Source organism: Pristiophorus japonicus, chromosome 12, assembly GCF_044704955.1.
Source record: "Pristiophorus japonicus isolate sPriJap1 chromosome 12, sPriJap1.hap1, whole genome shotgun sequence".
NCBI classification, from domain to species: domain Eukaryota; kingdom Metazoa; phylum Chordata; class Chondrichthyes; family Pristiophoridae; genus Pristiophorus; species Pristiophorus japonicus.
Window position 1 is genome coordinate 197,580,000 of NC_091988.1, and position 17,508 is coordinate 197,597,507.

At 44.9% G+C, this 17,508-nt stretch overlaps 1 protein-coding gene and 1 pseudogene across 2 annotated transcripts in view; both read left to right on the top strand.

The window, feature by feature from the left end:
- The window catches only part of LOC139277648 (serine/threonine-protein kinase 3/4), a 206,604-nt gene that overhangs the window by 67,558 nt on the left and 121,538 nt on the right, over positions 1-17,508 (top strand). For both annotated transcript variants that reach the window (XM_070896398.1, XM_070896399.1), the window contains exons 6-8: positions 4,443-4,610; positions 6,103-6,240; positions 9,125-9,253. In XM_070896398.1, the coding sequence (XP_070752499.1) occupies positions 4,443-4,610; positions 6,103-6,240; positions 9,125-9,253 (435 nt within the window). The remainder of the gene's footprint in view (positions 1-4,442; positions 4,611-6,102; positions 6,241-9,124; positions 9,254-17,508) is intronic.
- LOC139277698 (uncharacterized protein C3orf18 pseudogene) lies at positions 7,753-8,284 on the top strand (annotated as a pseudogene).

A 17,508-nucleotide genomic window follows, 5' to 3' on the forward strand; every position in this document is an offset into this window, starting at 1 on the left:
CTGAGAAAGCATGAGTTGCCGCTAATAAGAACATAAGAATTAGGAGCAGGAGTAGGCCATAAGGCCCCTCAAGCCTGCTCCGCCATTCAATAAGATCAAGGCCGATCTTCGACCTCAACTCCACTTTCCTGTCTGATCTCCGTATCCCTTGATTCCCCTAGAGCTCAAAAATCTATCGATCTCAATCTTGAATATATTCAACGATTCAGCATCAGATGGGGCCATTGTAGCCCTGATTCTTTAATCTTCAAGTGTGGCTCCTAATGAGGAGCATGGGAATGGTGACTGGTGACAATTAGTGATTTCTTCCAGAGCACTGGAACACAATTAGCCACAGCAGCATTGTGGTGTTGGTAAGAAACAACAGCAAAGCACGGTAACATTAAAAATTAGGTGAACTTAAAAAAAAAAAAATCTATAAAGTAATGTCCAACTACTTGTGTGTAAACACCTTACACTTTAGATCTAACTCGGAGCGGGCAGGAGCTTAAATTATGCGGACGGTCGCATAAACTTGGCTTGTATTCCCTTAAGTATAGAAGATTGAAGGGTGATCTGATCGAGGTTTTTAAAATGTTATAGGAATTCGATTGGGTAGATACAGAGAAACGATTTCCTCTGGTGGGGCAATCAAGAACGAGGGGGCTTTATCTTAAAACCAGAGTTAAGTCATTCAAGAGGATAGTGGAAATCTGGAACTCTCTTTCCCCCAAAAAGTAGTTGAGGCTAGGTCAACTGAAGTTTTAAGACTGTGATCAATAGCATTTTGTTAGGTAAGGGTATCAAGGGATATGGAACAAAGGCGGGCAAATGGAGGTGCAGATCAGCCATGATCTAATTGAATGGCCTCCTCCTATTCCTATGCTGGCCCTGACATTTGTGTTGTTGGTTTGCCTAGAAGGTAGGGGTTCAAGTGCCACACCAGGATTTTAGAACATAACCTGGGTGCGACACATCAGTGCAGTGTGGAGGGGGTGCTGTAATGCACGAGTAATTTGAGATATGACGTGTGCTAAGTGTCGTGTGCTCGGGAGGAACAATTGACTTTGGACCCGTGGTTCCCAAAGCTCTCCCCCACTGGGGGTTTTCCTCGCCTCACGTCTGGGCCTGTTGTAGACTCATTGATAGCGATTGATCGCTGTGATTGGTCAACAACTCCATTATCGTTGTATCACGCGACTACCAGGATGGCAGAAGGGGGATTAATGAACGCTGTTCTTTTTTGAAGGTGCCAGGTCATGTGATTACAGGGTTGCAGACTACAATCCCAATATCTCACCCAAGTGACTATCCTTTGAAATGTTAGCCCAGAGAGTAAGTGTACGCAGGCTATTTGCCCATGATACCAGACGTGAACCAATCCTGTCTTTGCGCTCCTGCTTTTCCAGCAGAATCCTGGGTGATATTCTTTCAATTTGTACACCCCACCCAACCGAAGGTAGGTTTCTAATCCTTGGTCTGTGCCAACCTGGCTCAAATCAGCTAACTCGTCATTCACCGAGGATCGAACCTGGGACCTTCCTGAGTCATTGGAAGATCTTTGGGTCCATGCCAAGCAAAGAACGACTAAAAAAATGATTAAGAAAGGGAAGATAGACTATGAAAGTAAACTAGCACAAAATATAAAAACAGATAGCAAGAGTTTCTATAGGTATATAAAAAGGAAAAGAGTGGCTAAAGTAAATGTTGGTCCCTTAGAGGACGAGACCAGGGAATTAGTAATGGGGAACATGGAGATGGCGGAAACTCTGAACAAATATTTTGTATCAGTCTTTACAGTAGAGGACACTAATAATATTCCAACAGTGGATAGTCAAGGGACTATGGGGTGGGGTGGGGGGAGGAGCTTGACACAATCACAATCACTAAAGAGGTGGTACTCAGTAAGATAATGGGACTAAAGGCAAATAAATCCCCTGGACCTGAAGAGAAGTAGTGGTAGGGATTGTGGATGCACTGTTTGTAATTTACCAAAATTCCTTGGATTCTGGGGAGGTCCCAGCAGATTGGAAAACTGCAAATGTAACGCTCCTATTTAGAAAAGGAGGCAGACAAAAATCAGGAAACTATAGACCAGTTGGCCTAACCTCTGTGGTTGGGAAAATGTTGGAGTCCATCATTATTAAAGAAGCAGTAGCAGGACATTTGGAAAAGCAAAATTCGGTCAGGCAGAGTCAGCATGGATTTATGAAGGGGAAGTCATGTTTGACAAATTTGCTGGAATTCTTTGAGGATGTAACGAACAGGATGGATAAAGGGGAACCAGTGGATGTGGTGTATTTGGACTTCCAGAAGGCATTTGACAAGGTGCCACATAAAAGGTTACTGCACAAGGTAAAGGTTCACGGGGTTGGGGGTAATATATTAGCATGGATAGAGGATTGGCTAACGAACAGAGAGTCAGGATAAATGGTTCATTCTCTGGTTGGCAACCAGTAACTAGTGGGGTGCCACAGGGATCAGTGCTGGGACCACAACTATTTACAATCTATATTAACGACTTGGAAGAAGGGACTGAGTGTAACGTAGCCAAGTTTGTTGATGATACAAAGATGGGAGGAAAAGCAATGTGTGAGGAGGACACAAAAAGGACATAGACAGGCTAAGTGAGTGGGCAAAAATTTGGCAGATGGAGTATAATGTTGGAAGGTGTGAGGTTATGCACTTTGGCAGAAAAAAATAAAAGAGCAAGTCATTATTTAAATGGAGAAAGATTGCAAAGTGCCGCAGTACAGCAGGATCTGGGGGTACTTGTGCATGAAACACAAAAGGCTCGTATGCAGGTACAGCAAGTGATCAGGAAGGCCAATGGTATCTTGGCCTTTATTGCAAAGGGGATGGAGTATAAAAGCAGGGAAGTCTTGCTACAGCTATACAAGATTTTGGTGAGGCCACACCTGGAATACTGCGTGCAGTTTTAGTTTCCATATTTACGAAAGGATATACTTGCTCTGGAGGCAGTTCAGAGAAGGTTCACTAGGTTGATTCCGGGGATGAGGGGGTTGACTTATGAGGAAAGGTTGAGTAGGTTGGGCCTCTACTCATTGGAGTTCAGAAGATTGGGCCTCTACTCATTGGAGTTCAGAAGAATGAGAGGTGATCTTATCGAACGTATAAAATTGAGGGGGCTTGACAAGGTGGATGCAGAGAGGATGTTTCCACTGATGGGGGAGACTAGAACTAGGGGGCATAATCTTTGAATAAGGGGCCGCCCATTTAAAACAGAGATGAGAAATTTCTTCTCTCAGGGTTGTAAATCTGTGGAATTCGCTGCCTCAGAGAGCTGTAGAAGCTGGGACATTAAATAAATTTAAGACAGAAATAGACAGTTTCTTAAACGATACGGGGTTATGGGGAGCGGGCGGGGAAGTGGATCTGAGTCCATGATCAGATCAGCCATGATCTTATTGAATGGCGGAACAGGCTCGAGGGGCCGTATGGCCTAATCCTGTTCCTATTTCTTATGTTCTTATGCCTGTAGCTGTCAGCCTGGGCACTGATGACCAGAGCTCTTTGTCTTTAATGAACGGGTTGTGTTGAGCGATCGAGTTAATTGACAGGACAATAATGCAGTCTGTGTATATTGTAAATCTGCTCGCTTTCTGCATATCTGCTATCCCTTGTGATATTCTCCATTGGTCACAAGGTGATTCCAAACTAGATTTTTTTCCAGTAACCTGCATTCAATATATTAGCAAGTCAGGGACCAAAATAAAACTGCAAACACAAAAAAGAGAAGGCTGAGGGCTAATGTTCTGCTTAATTTTTAGGAGGGGGATGCGCAGCTCATTCAAATTTCCGTGCGTGCGCGGTTTTTCCATTGTGAAGCTGGCAGACGGCCTGGGCACAGAGGCTGTGTCTGATTTTCACCCCCTCCCGCTCACCAGGGCATTGAAGCTCATTGTTGCCCTCGACATAGCCCCAAATATATCGCCGTTGGCTCCAGTTCTGGACTTAAAGCATTTAATGAGAATTTAGGCTAAATTCGATCTTTTCAAGTAATAAGCATGCTATTCTCTCAGATCCATTGTTTGAAAAACAAAAGCAGTGTGCACTTGCCTACTGCACTCTTGCATAAAGTCCGTGTTCTGTAATCTGGAATGTGCTACATGAAAGGGCAGTGAAAGCAGATTTACGAGTAGCTTTCAAAAGGGAATTGGATATAGACTTAAAAAGCGAAGGTTTGCCGGGGGAAGAGCGGCGGCAATAGGAATAATTGGGTAGCTCGTTCAAAAAGAACTAGCGCAGGCAGGCCGGGCAGAATGGCCTCCTGTGTTGTATGATTCTATGAAGCGAGGTTTGATAGATGCTCACGTCCGATTTGTTTCAGTCTCGCCTTACGCCTTACGCTTTGGGGGGGGGGGGGGGGGGCGGGGCGGTGCATAACACAGACGTGCCCCTCGGGAAGATTCCCATTGGTAACTTTTTCCGTCTGTACTCAGGATACGATGGCCAAGAGGAACACGGTGATTGGAACTCCGTTCTGGATGGCGCCCGAAGTGATCCAGGAAATTGGTTACAATTGCGTGGCGGACATCTGGTCCTTGGGGATTTCGGCAATAGAAATGGCGGAAGGAAAGCCGCCCTATGCAGACATTCATCCGATGAGGGTAAGGGGTGCTCGACTACACTGGGGATTTCAAAGCCGCTTGCTGTGCTGCCATGGCTGAAGCATTCATGCCCCGTCTTGTGCAGATTACCGCTCTCCGCCTTCCACAGCGAGCGGAAGATGGTCCCACGATAAAAAGTAATTTGTGATTTTAAAGCATTAGCAACAGGGGGAGGCCCTTCAGCCCCTCGAGCCTGTTCCACCGTTCAACTCGATCATGGCTGATCTGATATCTTTGCACTACTGAACTGACAATGGGAGTGGCAAAGTGAGAAAGGCAGCCAACAATACTACCACGTGCCCTCGTCTCCACCAGTAAAGTTTTGACGTTTTGAGAGAGCACCAATGAGAACATCTGCTTCCTCGGCACGTTAAATGGACTCGTGTGTTTGTAAAGTGGCCAGTAGGTCTAACAGGGACCTCTCAGAAACTTAGAAGGGAAACTAACAGATGGAATTCTGAAATAGGAAGTTACTGGAAATGCCCCGCAGCTCATTCTCAGCATCTGTTAAGGTATCAGCCGTGGCTCAGCCGATAGCACACTCACTTCTGAGTCAGAAAGTTGAGAGTTCAAATCCCACTCCCGGAGCACATACTCCAGGATGACACTCCAGTGCTGAGGGAGTGCTGCACTGTCGGATGAGATGTTAGACTGAGGCACCGTCTTCCCTCTCAGCTCGACGTAAAAGATCCCATGGCCCTATTCGAAAAAGTGAAGGGGAGTTAGCCCTGGTGTCCTGGGTCCTCAACCAACATCACTAAAGCATACTATCTGGTCATTATCACATTGCTGTGGGAGCTTGCTGTGCAGAAATTGGCTGAAAAGTGCTTTGGGATGTCCTGAGGCGCTATATAAATGTAAGTTCTTTTTTTCTTTTAAAGAGAAAAGAGCAGCATGTTTCTCTAACATTTCGGGAAAGTACCCCTACTTTCAGTCTTCAGTTCTGATGAAAGTTACACATTAATTGAAAGTTTAATTTTCTTGCTGCAGAGGCTGACTGCCCTGCTGTATATTTCCTGCATTTTCTTCATTTCAATTTAAAAAATCTGTCCTAAACCCTTTTTAAAAAAAATAATAATAATACATGGCTTCCCACCATACTGGAGTTATACTGCACATAGTGCCAAGCCCTCTGGACGGAGTTTCACACTGCTTGGCTTTGATGCTTTTTGGAGTTCTGCTGCTATCTTACATTGACGCCTCGCTTCCGTGTAACTGCTCCCTATAACCTGTGCATGCTTGAAGCACTTAAACATGAGTCTGACGCTGTAGAAATTGGCATTATAAATTTTCATAGCACTGAGAGATGCAATTAACATTATTAAATTGTCGTCTCAAAGTGTTATAAATTATAAATACCGTATTAAAATAGCTAGTTAGTGGCCTAGAGTTGATCTTTAAAATCTTTGACAATGACTTTTTTTATTCGAGCAAGATCAGCTTTGCATATTGGTTTGCAAGTGACCTGAGTACATTTTTTTCTATTCTGCAGGCTATTTTCATGATTCCCACGAATCCACCGCCAACATTCCGGAAACCAGAACTCTGGACGGATGAATTTACGGATTTTGTAAAGCAATGTTTAGTTAAAAATCCAGAGCAAAGGGCTGCTGCCACACAGCTGCTGCAGGTACATTCTAACCGAATAATGGCAACATTATTACACAAAATGTAATAGCTAACCACATACTGCTACATTGTAACCAAATACTGGTAACATTGTAACACAAAACATAATAAGCTAACCAAATACTGCTACATTGTAACCGAATACTGGCAACATTGTAACACAAAATGTAATAGCTAACCAAATACTGCTACATTGTAACCAAATACTGGCAACATTGTTACACAAAATGTAATAGCTAACCACATGCTGCTACTTTGTAACAGAATACTGGTAACATTGTAACACAAAATGTAATAGCTAACCGAATACTGATAACATTGTAACAGAATACTGGTAACATTGTAACACGAAACGTAATACAGATACAACATCCGGAATCCTCGGGACTGAGTCTGTTGCGGTTTTTGGGGTTTTCCAGATTTCAATCAAGAAAATCAATTGTCTGAAATCTGGAATCCTCAAACGAATCCGTGCCGGGTTTTGAGCGACGAGGTCCGAAATGCGGCAAAACCAAATCCGGCATGGATTCAGTCTAGGATTCCAGATTTCAGACTTGATTTTCTTGTCTGAAATCCGGAATCCTCAACTGAATCCGTACCGGATTTTGGGTTTTGCTTCAAAAATGTCTGGTGTTCGGACAATAATTCCGGATGACTCCATTAACTATGTGCAAAATGTCCGGTCTTTGGACGATTCCGGTTTTCGGAGTTCCGGATTCGGGACGTTGCACTGTAGCTAACCAAATGAAAGGGAAATGAAGGCAGTGAAAGGGGCCCTGCACCTCCTTAAGAATCTGTTGCATCTCAAACTTTTCCAGTTCTGACGAAGGGTCACCGACCTGAAACGTTAATTCTGTTTCTCTCCACAGATGCTGCCTGACCTGCGATTTCCAGCACTTTCTGTTTTTATATTAGCTAAACATTGCGTTGCCTCTTGTCCTGCTATTGTGAGATTTGTAGGAGTTTGCTCTGGTCACATTATACAGCCAACTTGGCTGGAATTCTACTCAAGTACTTGAGAGGAATTCGATCTGCCATTCATCTCCTTGACCTCTACAGATGAATCGGCTGGGCTGAAAGGTGATAGCGATGGATTGGATAAACACAATCACGTCTTTATGAAGTAGCCTGCACAACAGGGCAATTCATTATTGATCTGACACAGAATGATAACAAATCTGCCATTGATAACCTGATCTGACACCTTGTGCACAGCAGGGAATATCAATCTGAATTGAAGATTTAGGTTTGCTGACAGTGTAAATGGGTTTTCTTACAGGTGCAGTTGCCTCATATGGGTCACTGTACATAACCTGGTGTGCTGGGCTCACACCTACACTGGGGTGAGGTCTGCAATGGGAAAAATCCATCAATAAAAATGAATGCGCCTGAACTGGATTTGGAAACGGAGAAGCTTCAAATGTCACTAAGGCAGCTTATCTGGTCACTATCATACTGCTGTTTGTGGGAGCTTGGCTGCCACATTTCCTACGGGCTGGAGCAACGCTGAAACATGTCACTGCCAGCATTCGACCTCAGCTACAACGCATCCAACATGGCGGCCTCCTTCCTCGGCGTGACGCTCGAAACAGAGAATGGCAATGGGACAGACAGGATGGCGTTTCAGACTGTAACTATGGTGACAAACGGTACCAATGCCACTGCCATTCCACCACCCGACATAGAAACTGTGAGGTCAAGCATGGGGTTGGTGCTCGTACCAGTTGGAATTGTCACTATTATAGCGTTAGCTGTGGCTATGGTTCTGTACATCAGGAAGAGGAAGAGGCTGGAAAAGCTGCGGCACCAGCTTGATGCCAATGTACAACTTCGACCCTGGCGAGGAGCAGGACGAACTCGAACAGGAGCTTCTCGATCACGGCCGTGACACAGCTTCGCAGGGATCTCAGAGCAAGATTCTGATGCCAAGTCAAGCATCCTTGCAGAGGCCCAGCAGACTTGTGTTCACTGATGTGGCCAACGGGGATCAAGGGTTATGGCGAGAAAGCAGGAAGGGGGTACTGAAGTTTCATGTTCAGCCATGAACTCATTGAATGGCGGTGCAGGCTAGAAGGGCTGAATGGCCTGCTCCTGCACCTATTTTCTATGTTTCTATGTTTCTACATCAGTCACTACACTTAAGAAGTACTTCACTGGCTGTAAAGCGATTTGGGACGTTCTGAGGTGGCGAAAGGCAATCTATAACGGTTAATCTTTCTTTCTTACCCTTGATGGGAGTTCAGCTTATTTTATGGGACCCTAAACCAGGGCACTGAGGCAGCGAGATTCTAATTATCGGAATCGCTGGAGACGAAAACTAGGAGTCAGAAATACAGGATAGTCACTAATAAATTCAGGAGAAACTTCTTTACCCAGAGAGTGGATAGAACATGGAACTCGATGCCACAGGGAATAGTTGAGGTGAATAGCATAGATTTAATGGGCAGCTAGATAAACACATGGAGAAAGAAATCGAAGGATATGTAGGTCAGCTTAGATGAAGTAGGGTGGGAGGAGGCTCATGTGAAGCATAAACACCGGCGTGGACCAGTCGGGCCGAATGGCCTGATTCTGTGTTGTAAATTAGATGTAAAATGGTAAACTCCTCTTTCATTGTTGACTTACCCGTGTAACATTTAAAGTTTCCATAGTTCAAGATTGAATAGCAGCTGAAGAGTATTTACTCTACAGGTCTGCAAATCTCTGTCAACAGTTCTGTCTTGCAATGAGTTCTGCGATGATGGAAATAAAGCAGACTTCAGCTATATGCTGTATGGTACCTTGGTGTGTCAACCAATCATAGCCTTGATCGAATGGCTGGGCTTTTTAAAAAAAAAAAAAATGTCCTCAAAATACTTCACCTGCATTTTTTTAAAATCTTGCAGCATCCCTTCATTAAAAGTGCCAAACCCGTGTCGATCCTGCGGGAACTGATCAACGACATGATGGAAATTAAACTGAAGCGTCAGGAGGAGCAACAGCGAGACTTGGATCAGGACGATGAGGAGAACTCGGTAGGACTCTGTTGTCAGCTTTCTCTTGTTCTTGCCTTGCTGGGGAGTAGTACTAGAAGTGCCAACATGGCTCAGTGAGCAGCCCGCTTGCCTCCGGCCGGCTCAGAAGGCTGTGGGTTTGAGTCACGTGCCAAAATTTGAAGCTGACACTCCAGGGGATTTGGGCTAATGGTTCAAGATTTCAAAATTCTCATCCTTGTTTTCGAATCCATCCATGACCTCGTCCCTCCCTATCTCTGTAACCTCCTCCAGCCATACAACCCCCCGAAATATCTGCACCTCTCTAATTCTGCCCTCCTGAGCATCCCCGATTATAATCGCTCCACCATTGGCGGCCGTGTCTTCTGTTGTCTAGGCCCTAAGCTCTGGAATTCCCTCCTTAAACGTCTCCGACTCTCTACCTCCCTTTCTTCCCTTAAGACTCTCCTTAAAACCTTCCTCTTTAACCAAGCTTTTTGTCATCTACCTTCATATCTCCTTGTATGTCTCGGTGTCAAATCTTTTGTTATAACACTCCTGTGAATTGCCTTGGGATGTTTTACTATGTTAAATGCGCTATATAAGTACAAGTTGTTGTTGATTGATATTGAAAACTGGTATTCATTAGTAGCATAGCTCAAAACGATTGAGGCCACAACCTTAAGCAGACTTGGTTCTTTTAAATTATATTTATTTATGTGTAATGTGGACAGGTTGGAGTTGTATTATTAGTGAGGTTCACCAGTTTGGTATTCTTTATCTGTCTTTGAAAGAAAAATAATTCTTGCAGCCAAGGTTACGGAACCAAGGTGGGTAGACGGAGTTCAGATACAGATCAGCCACAATCTAATTGAATGGCTGAACAGGCTTGAGGGGCTGAATGGCCTCCTCCTGTTACTCTGGAACCATTATTGATGTACAGTGGAACTTTAATTATCTGCCACAGGTTCATCCGCAGTTGGATAATAGTAACGGAAAGTCCTCCTATTTTTAGTTTCTCCTCGGTCTGTCAAAGAATATAAGAAATAGAAGCAGGAGTAGGCCATTTAGGCCTTCGAGCCTGCTCCGCCATTCAATAAGATCATGGATGATGCCCTCCGCTCCACCTCCCCACACTATCCCCAAATCCCTTGGTTCCCTTCGTATTCATAAACCTATCGATCTCTCTTTTGAATATACTTAACGACTGAGCATCCACAACTCTGGGGTAGAGAATGCCAAAGATTCACAACCCTTTGTGTGAAGAAATTTTTGCTCATCTCAGTCTAAATGGCCGACCCTTTATTCTTATCTTGGTTGGAGGTCAAGCATCACAGCCCCAGGATATCGCTGCAGGAATTCCTCAGAGCAGTGTCCTAGGCCCAACCATCTTCAGTTGCTTCATCAATGACATTCCCTCCATCATAGGTGGGGATGTTCACTGATGACTGCACAGTGTTCAGTGCCATTCGCGACTCCTCAGATAATGAAGCAGTCTATGCCCACATGCAGCAAGCCCTGGACAACATTCAGGCTTGGGCTGATAAGTGACAAGTAACATTCGTGCCACTCAAGTGCCAGGCAATGACTATCTCTTAACAAGTGAGAGTATAACCACTGCCCCATGACATTCAACGACATTAACATCGCCGAATCCCCCACCATCCTGGGCATCACCATTGACCAGAAACTTAACTGGACCAGCCACATAAATACTGTGACCACAAGAGCAGGTCAGAGGCTGGGCATTTTCATGGGGTATGGTGCCAGAGCATACCTGTTTGCAAATTTTTCAATGCAACAGCTCTGGAGCGTCAATTAGACAACCCAACCTCGGCACTTAGACAAGTTACCGGCGGAGGATTACTAGCCAATCTGTAGAGGTTTTACTAAAGATCAGCGCCAGAACACGTGGACTTGTGTGCTTGTGCTCTGCTGACCTTGGTTCTGTGCTGCTTGTTCTGGCTAAGTGATGGACAGAAATCAGCGTGATCTCCTGGACTAGTTTCGATCGCCTCGTGGGTTCAGTTGAATTTCCCAGATTTTTTTTCTCCAGTTGGCCTGGGTTTTTATCTGGTTTTTCGCCTCTCCCGGGAGATCCTATGGTTTCAGGTGGGGTGAAGAGCATATATATTGTGATCCTCAAGGTATCACAATTGTGTGGGATAGGCTGGATGGACCAGAGGGTCTTTGCCTGTCAGATAATATTTATATGTTGGTAACCTGGGACTGAAGCAATTTAATGCATGGTTTGAATAAAGACACTTTCAGGAACTGACCTCCATTACACCAGTTGGAACGTATTCATGTGGTGGTGCAAATAAGTTCCCCTCCCGCCTTTTCTTACAACAACAACTTGTATTTATATAGCACCTTTAACATAGTAAAGTGGCCCAAGGTGCTTCACAAGAGCGTCATCAAACAAAATTTGATTCCGAGCCACATAAGGAGATATTATCGCAGATAGTCAATGAGGTAGGTTTTAAGGGGGCGTCTTGAAGGAGGTAGAGGTAGAGACGCGGAGAGGTTTAGGGAAGGAATTACAGAGCTTAGGGCCCAGGCAGCTGAAGGCACAGCCGCCAATGGTAGAGCGATTAAAATTGGCCAGAATTGGAGGAGTGCAGATATTTTGGGAGTGTTGTAGGGTTGGAGGAGAGTACTGAGATAGGGAGGGGCGAGGCCATGGAGGGATTTGAAAACAAGGATGAGAATTTTTAAGGAGGTTTTGCTTAACCGGGAGCCAATGTAGGTCAGCGAGCACAGGGGTGATGGGTGAGCAGGACTTGGTGGGTGCGAGTTAGGACACAGGCTGCAGAGTTTTCTACTGAAGTTGGTGACTTGTACTTGGGTGGTACCTTGCCTAAGCATAGAGCTTCGGTTATCCAGTTGATTTCCCAGAGCAGTTCCATTGACTTCACTGGGAGTTGGCCTAGAGGCAGGTCCAGTCTCCCAACACCGGAAAGTCCACTCTTGGCCACGTTTGCAATAGATGTTGTTGCATGTTCCCGAGGGTCAGGCAGCCCTGGATTGGTCCAGATTCTAGTCTCGTGCAGGCTCACATTAAAGGCAAAGCAGCTGGTCTGGGAAACATGAGGCACTGTCCAATACCCAGCAGCACCAGAGTAGCCTTGGAGGGGAAACAAAATGGCCAATATCAGCATCTAGTAGCCAAAAGATAACATATTTATTACCAGGTATTGTAAATGATTACATTGAGAGCTGGGGAAAGAACATAACACAGACAACGCTCACACATAGGAACAGGAGTAGGCCATTCAGCCCCTCGAGATCTTAACTGCATCTACTCGACCTTGGTTTCATATACATAAATACGCTTGCCTATCAAAAATCTAACAATCTCGGGTTTGACGTTTTCAATTGGACCCCCCCCCCGCCCCCCCCACCAGCCACAACAGCTTTTTCGGGGAGAGCGTTTCAGGTTTCCACTCCATTTTGTGTGAAGAAGTGCTGTCTGACATCCCCCTGAACAGCCTGGCTGTAATTTTAAGGTTATGTCCCCTGATTCTGGGCTCTTCGACCAGAGGAAATAGTTTCTATGTATGCTGTCAAATCTTTAAAGATCTCAATTAGATCATCCCTCAATCTCCTATACTCGAGAGAATACAAGCCTAGTCTGTGCAACCTGCCCTCGTAATTTAACCCTTTTAGCCCCGGTGCTGTACCCTGTTCTATAGCCTCCCTGTGATGTGCTGCCCAGAACTGACACAGTATTCCAGGTGTGGTTGGGCCAGAGCTTTATGGTTACCCAGACTGCCCTCCTGTGAACATTTATGTGTTATCTGTTACTTTTAACTTTTCTGGTTACTTTTTCTTACTGGGTTTGTAATCCTTTTCTTGTCTAGAAACCAATTTATAGAAAATTTGTGTTACTGAATAGAAATAGACATAGGATGGAGGTGAGGAGAGTGTGCTTGCTGTTATGAGGAGTGTGGGTTTTTTGTGTGAAGCTTTGCATGGGACTTTGCAGTGTTTTCAAAATAAATGCTGCATGCTTGTGTTTGAAGGAGGGAATAATATGCAAGAAATACATGCATTTATGTAGTGGGTACGGTCCCATAGTGGTTATGTTACTGGACTAGTAATCCAGAGGCCTGGACTAATGATGCTGAGACATGAGTTCAAATCCCACCATGGCAGCTGGGGAATTTAAATTCAATTAATTAAATAAGAAATCTAGTATCAGTAATGGTGACTGTGGGTTCAATTTCCCCCAGTGATTTGTGCCGTTTTTTTGGCAGCGCAGCTTTTTTTGGCTTAAATTAAAAAATCCAAGTTTCCCCAAAGACTGTTCCAAATCTTTTAGGTTAGTTTTTTTTTGCGTCATAGGGGGCGGGGTGTAACTTGATGCCTGCGCCAGTTTTTCTCATTTATGCAAGTTTGGCCAACTTACATTTCTCCTAGGTCGGCGAATGTGACCACTCCCAAAAAACTTTCTGCCACTTAAAAAAAAAACAGTGCACATCAAAAAATCGGCACAGAAAGACGCTGTTGTTTTTATGCAAAGTTTTGGAGGGAGTCAAGAACACATTAAATATACATCATCAAGCTTAATTTTTTCCAACTGAAAACGCAGAAAATGGAAGTTTCATGCAATTCTTTAATTTTGGATTTTTAAAAATGTGCCATGGCATCACCGAATGTCTCCAAACCGGGCTCGAGGGTTGAAGCGTCGGCCGTCAGAATCGCTCTTTCGCTCGGGGCTCGGCTTCAAATGAAGCCCAGAGGATTGGGGACTGTGGTAGCTGAACTGAAGGGATGAGAACCCTTACACTATGCCGCCCTGGCGGGGCGGGGGGTGAAGAGGAGGAACCTCAGAGCGCGTAGGATGTTGGGCAGGAGGCCTTACCCATGTCGGATATATTGAGACAGGCATTCCTACCTGCAGCTGAGTGATACAGACTGTGTGAGAAGGCTGCGTTTCCGCAAAGAGGTTGTAACCGAGATCTGAGAGTGAGTAAAAGCAGACCTGCAACCTAGAAGCGTCAGGAGGACTGCTTTGTCAGTTGAAGTGAAGGTTTCAGCTGCACTTTCATTCTATGCGTCTGGATCGTTCCAGGCCACAACTGGGGATGTGTGCGCCCATTTCGCAACATGCCACACACGTTTGCATTCGGCAGGTGACTGGTGCACTATATGCCCAGAGGAATGACTACAAATGTGATGCCCCTATTTAAAAAAAGGAGGCAGACAAAAAGCAGGAAACTATAGACCAGTTAGCCTAACATCTGTGGTTGGGAAAATGTTGGAGTCCATTGTTAAAGAATCAGTCGCAGGACATTTGGAAAAGCAAAATTCGGTCAGGCAGAGTCAGCATGGATTTATGAAGGGGTAGTCATGTTTGACAAATTTGCTGGAATTCTTTGAGGCTGTAATGAACAGGGTGGATAAAGGGGAACCAGTGGATGTGGTGTATTTGGACTTCCAGAAGGCATTTGACATGGTGCCACATAAAAGGTTACTGCACAAGATAAAATTTCACGGGGTTGGGGGTAATATATTAGCATGGATAGAGGATTGGCTAAGTAACAGAAAACAGAGAGTCGGGATAAATGGTTCATTCTCTGGTTGGCAATCAGTAACTAGTGGGGTGCCGCAGGGATCAGTACTGGGACCCCAACTATTTACAATCTGTATAAACGACTTGGAAGAAGGGACTGAGTGTAACATAGCCAAGTTTGCTGACGATACAAAGATGGGAGGAAAAACAACGTGTGAGGAGGACACACAAAATCTGCAAAAGGACATAGACAGGCTAAGTGAGTAGACAAAAATTTGACAGATGTAGTATAATGTTGGAAAGTGTGAGGTCATGCGCTTTAGCAGAAAAAAATCAAAGAGCAAGTTATTATTTAAATGGAGAAAGATTGCAAAGTGCTGCAGTACAGCGGGACCTGGGGGTACTTGTGCATGAAACACAAAAGGATAGTATGCAGGTACAGCAAGTGATCAGGAAGGCCAATGGTATCTTGGCCTTTATTGCAAAGGGGATGGAGCATAAAAGCAGGAAAGTCTTGCTGCAGCCATACAGGCTACACCTGGAATACTGTGTGCAGTTTTGGTTTCCATATTTACGAAAGGATATACTTGTTTTGGAGGCAGTTCAGAGAAGGTTCACTAGGTTGATTCCGGAGATGAGGGGGTTGACTTATGAGGAAAGGTTGAGTAGGTTGGGCCTCTACTCATTGGAATTCAGAAGAATGAGAGGTGATCTTATCGAAACGTATAAGATTATGAGGGGGCTTGACAAGGTGGATGCAGAGAGGATGTTTCCACTGATGGGGGAGACTAGAACTAGAGGGCATGATCTTAGAATAAGGGGCTGCCCATTTAAAACAGAGATGAGAAATTTCTTCTCTCAGAGGGTTGTAAATCTGTGGAATTCGCTGCCTCAGAGAGCTGTGAAAGCTGGGACATTGAATAAATTTAAGATAGAAATAGACAGTTTCTTAAACGATAAGGGGTTATGGGGAGCGGGCAGGAAAGTGGATCTGAGTCCATGATCAGATCAGCCATGATCTTATTGAATGGAGGAGCAGACTCAAGGGGCCGTATGGCCTACTCCTGTTCCAATTTCTTATGTTATGTTCTTATAAAGTTCCCCATGACCGCCCAGGCAATGCGTGAAAGGGCCGTGGGATTCTCCAGGATTGCTGGCTTCCCAAAGCAACAGGGCTGCATTGATTGTACCCACATCGCCTTGCGAGCACCTTTGGAGGATTCTGAGATGTACAGGAACAGAAAAGGCTTCCACTCCGTTAATGTGCAGTTTGTGTGTGACGACATGCATCGCATCATGTCAGTTGATGCAAGATACCCTGGGAGCACCCATGATGCGTTCATCCTGCGCGAGAAGATCTGCCATGTTTCAGCAGCAGCAGCCAGAAGGGCAGAGCTGGCTACTGGAACACAAAGGGTACGGCCTCGCCACCTGGCTCATGGTGCCCTTACGCGTAACCCGGACTGAATATAACATGGCGCACATTGCGACGTGCAGCATAATAGAGAGGACCATTGGCATCTTGAAACAGGGTTTCCGATGCCTGGACCATTCTGGAGGCTACTTGCAATACTCCCCTGAGATTGTCGGTCAGTTCACTGTTGTGTGCTGCATGCTGCATAACTTAGCCATCATGAGGCAGCAGCAGCTGGTAGTAGAAGACCCAGCTGTGGTGAGAGTAGCTGATGATGAGGAGGAAGATGTAGATGACGAGGAGGAGGAGGATGAGGAAGGCATGCAATTACCTGAACCCGGAGCACAGCGGCGGAGGAGGGCGGGCTGTCATGCCCCTTTAACGATTGCTCGAGCCTTGCGCCAGCAGCTCATCCGTGAACACTTTGCTGCCTGAAGGCTCAGCGACAACTATTCCACATGGACCATGTTTACTGTTTGGACCTGTTCCGTAATGTTATGTTGTGTTAATCGAACAAATAATGGAAATGATTCTTCTTTACTTCAAAAAGTTGTGTTAATAATGGAACAAATAATGGAAATTCAGTTATAATTTAAAATATATGTTATTCAAAAGTTTAACAAACACTTGTTTGTACTTAACTTTAATAAAAAATATTCTTGTATCAAACTTTAAAGTTTGAAGTTAAGATCACTTACAAACTTTAAAACTTGTAAATTTACATAATTTACAAAAAACTTTTAAGTTGAGAAGTTACAACAGTAACAACAACAGCAGCAGCAAAGAAAGGCTGCACCCATCTCTCCTCCACCTTATTCTAAGACCGCCCGCTGCGCTTGGTCTTGTTGACTCCACCCCTGCCCGCAGGCGGTGGCGCAGTGTTTCTCGGGTTAGTGCCAAGTTTATTCTTGGTCCTTGCGCCGCGTTGCATTTTTTATTGCAGCTCCGATTTTTCCAATGAGAATTAAAGTTCTCACACACAATTGGCTCTTTAAAAATGGCCGAATGCAGACCGGGAGCTGTACTGGGCATGCGCGCCCATAGCGCTCACGTCAAAAACGTCCTTTTTTTTCGCGCATGCGCCTAGGCGGTGGGGGGAGGCATCGTTTTTTCGGTGCAGACATTAGGCTCCCCCCCACCCCCCCCCCCCCAAGGTAAAGGGCAGCTATACGACGCCAATTTCAAAAAACAGAAAGGGGAAACTTGCTACTTATTTTTTTGGAGTAGTCGGGGCCAAAAAAAAAAGGATGCAACTCTGGCAATGCACCAAAAAACAGCACTGGGGGAAAATTGAGCCCTATGAATTGTCATAAACCGGATTGTCATAAATGCCCATCTGGTTCACTGATGTCCTTTAGGGAAGGA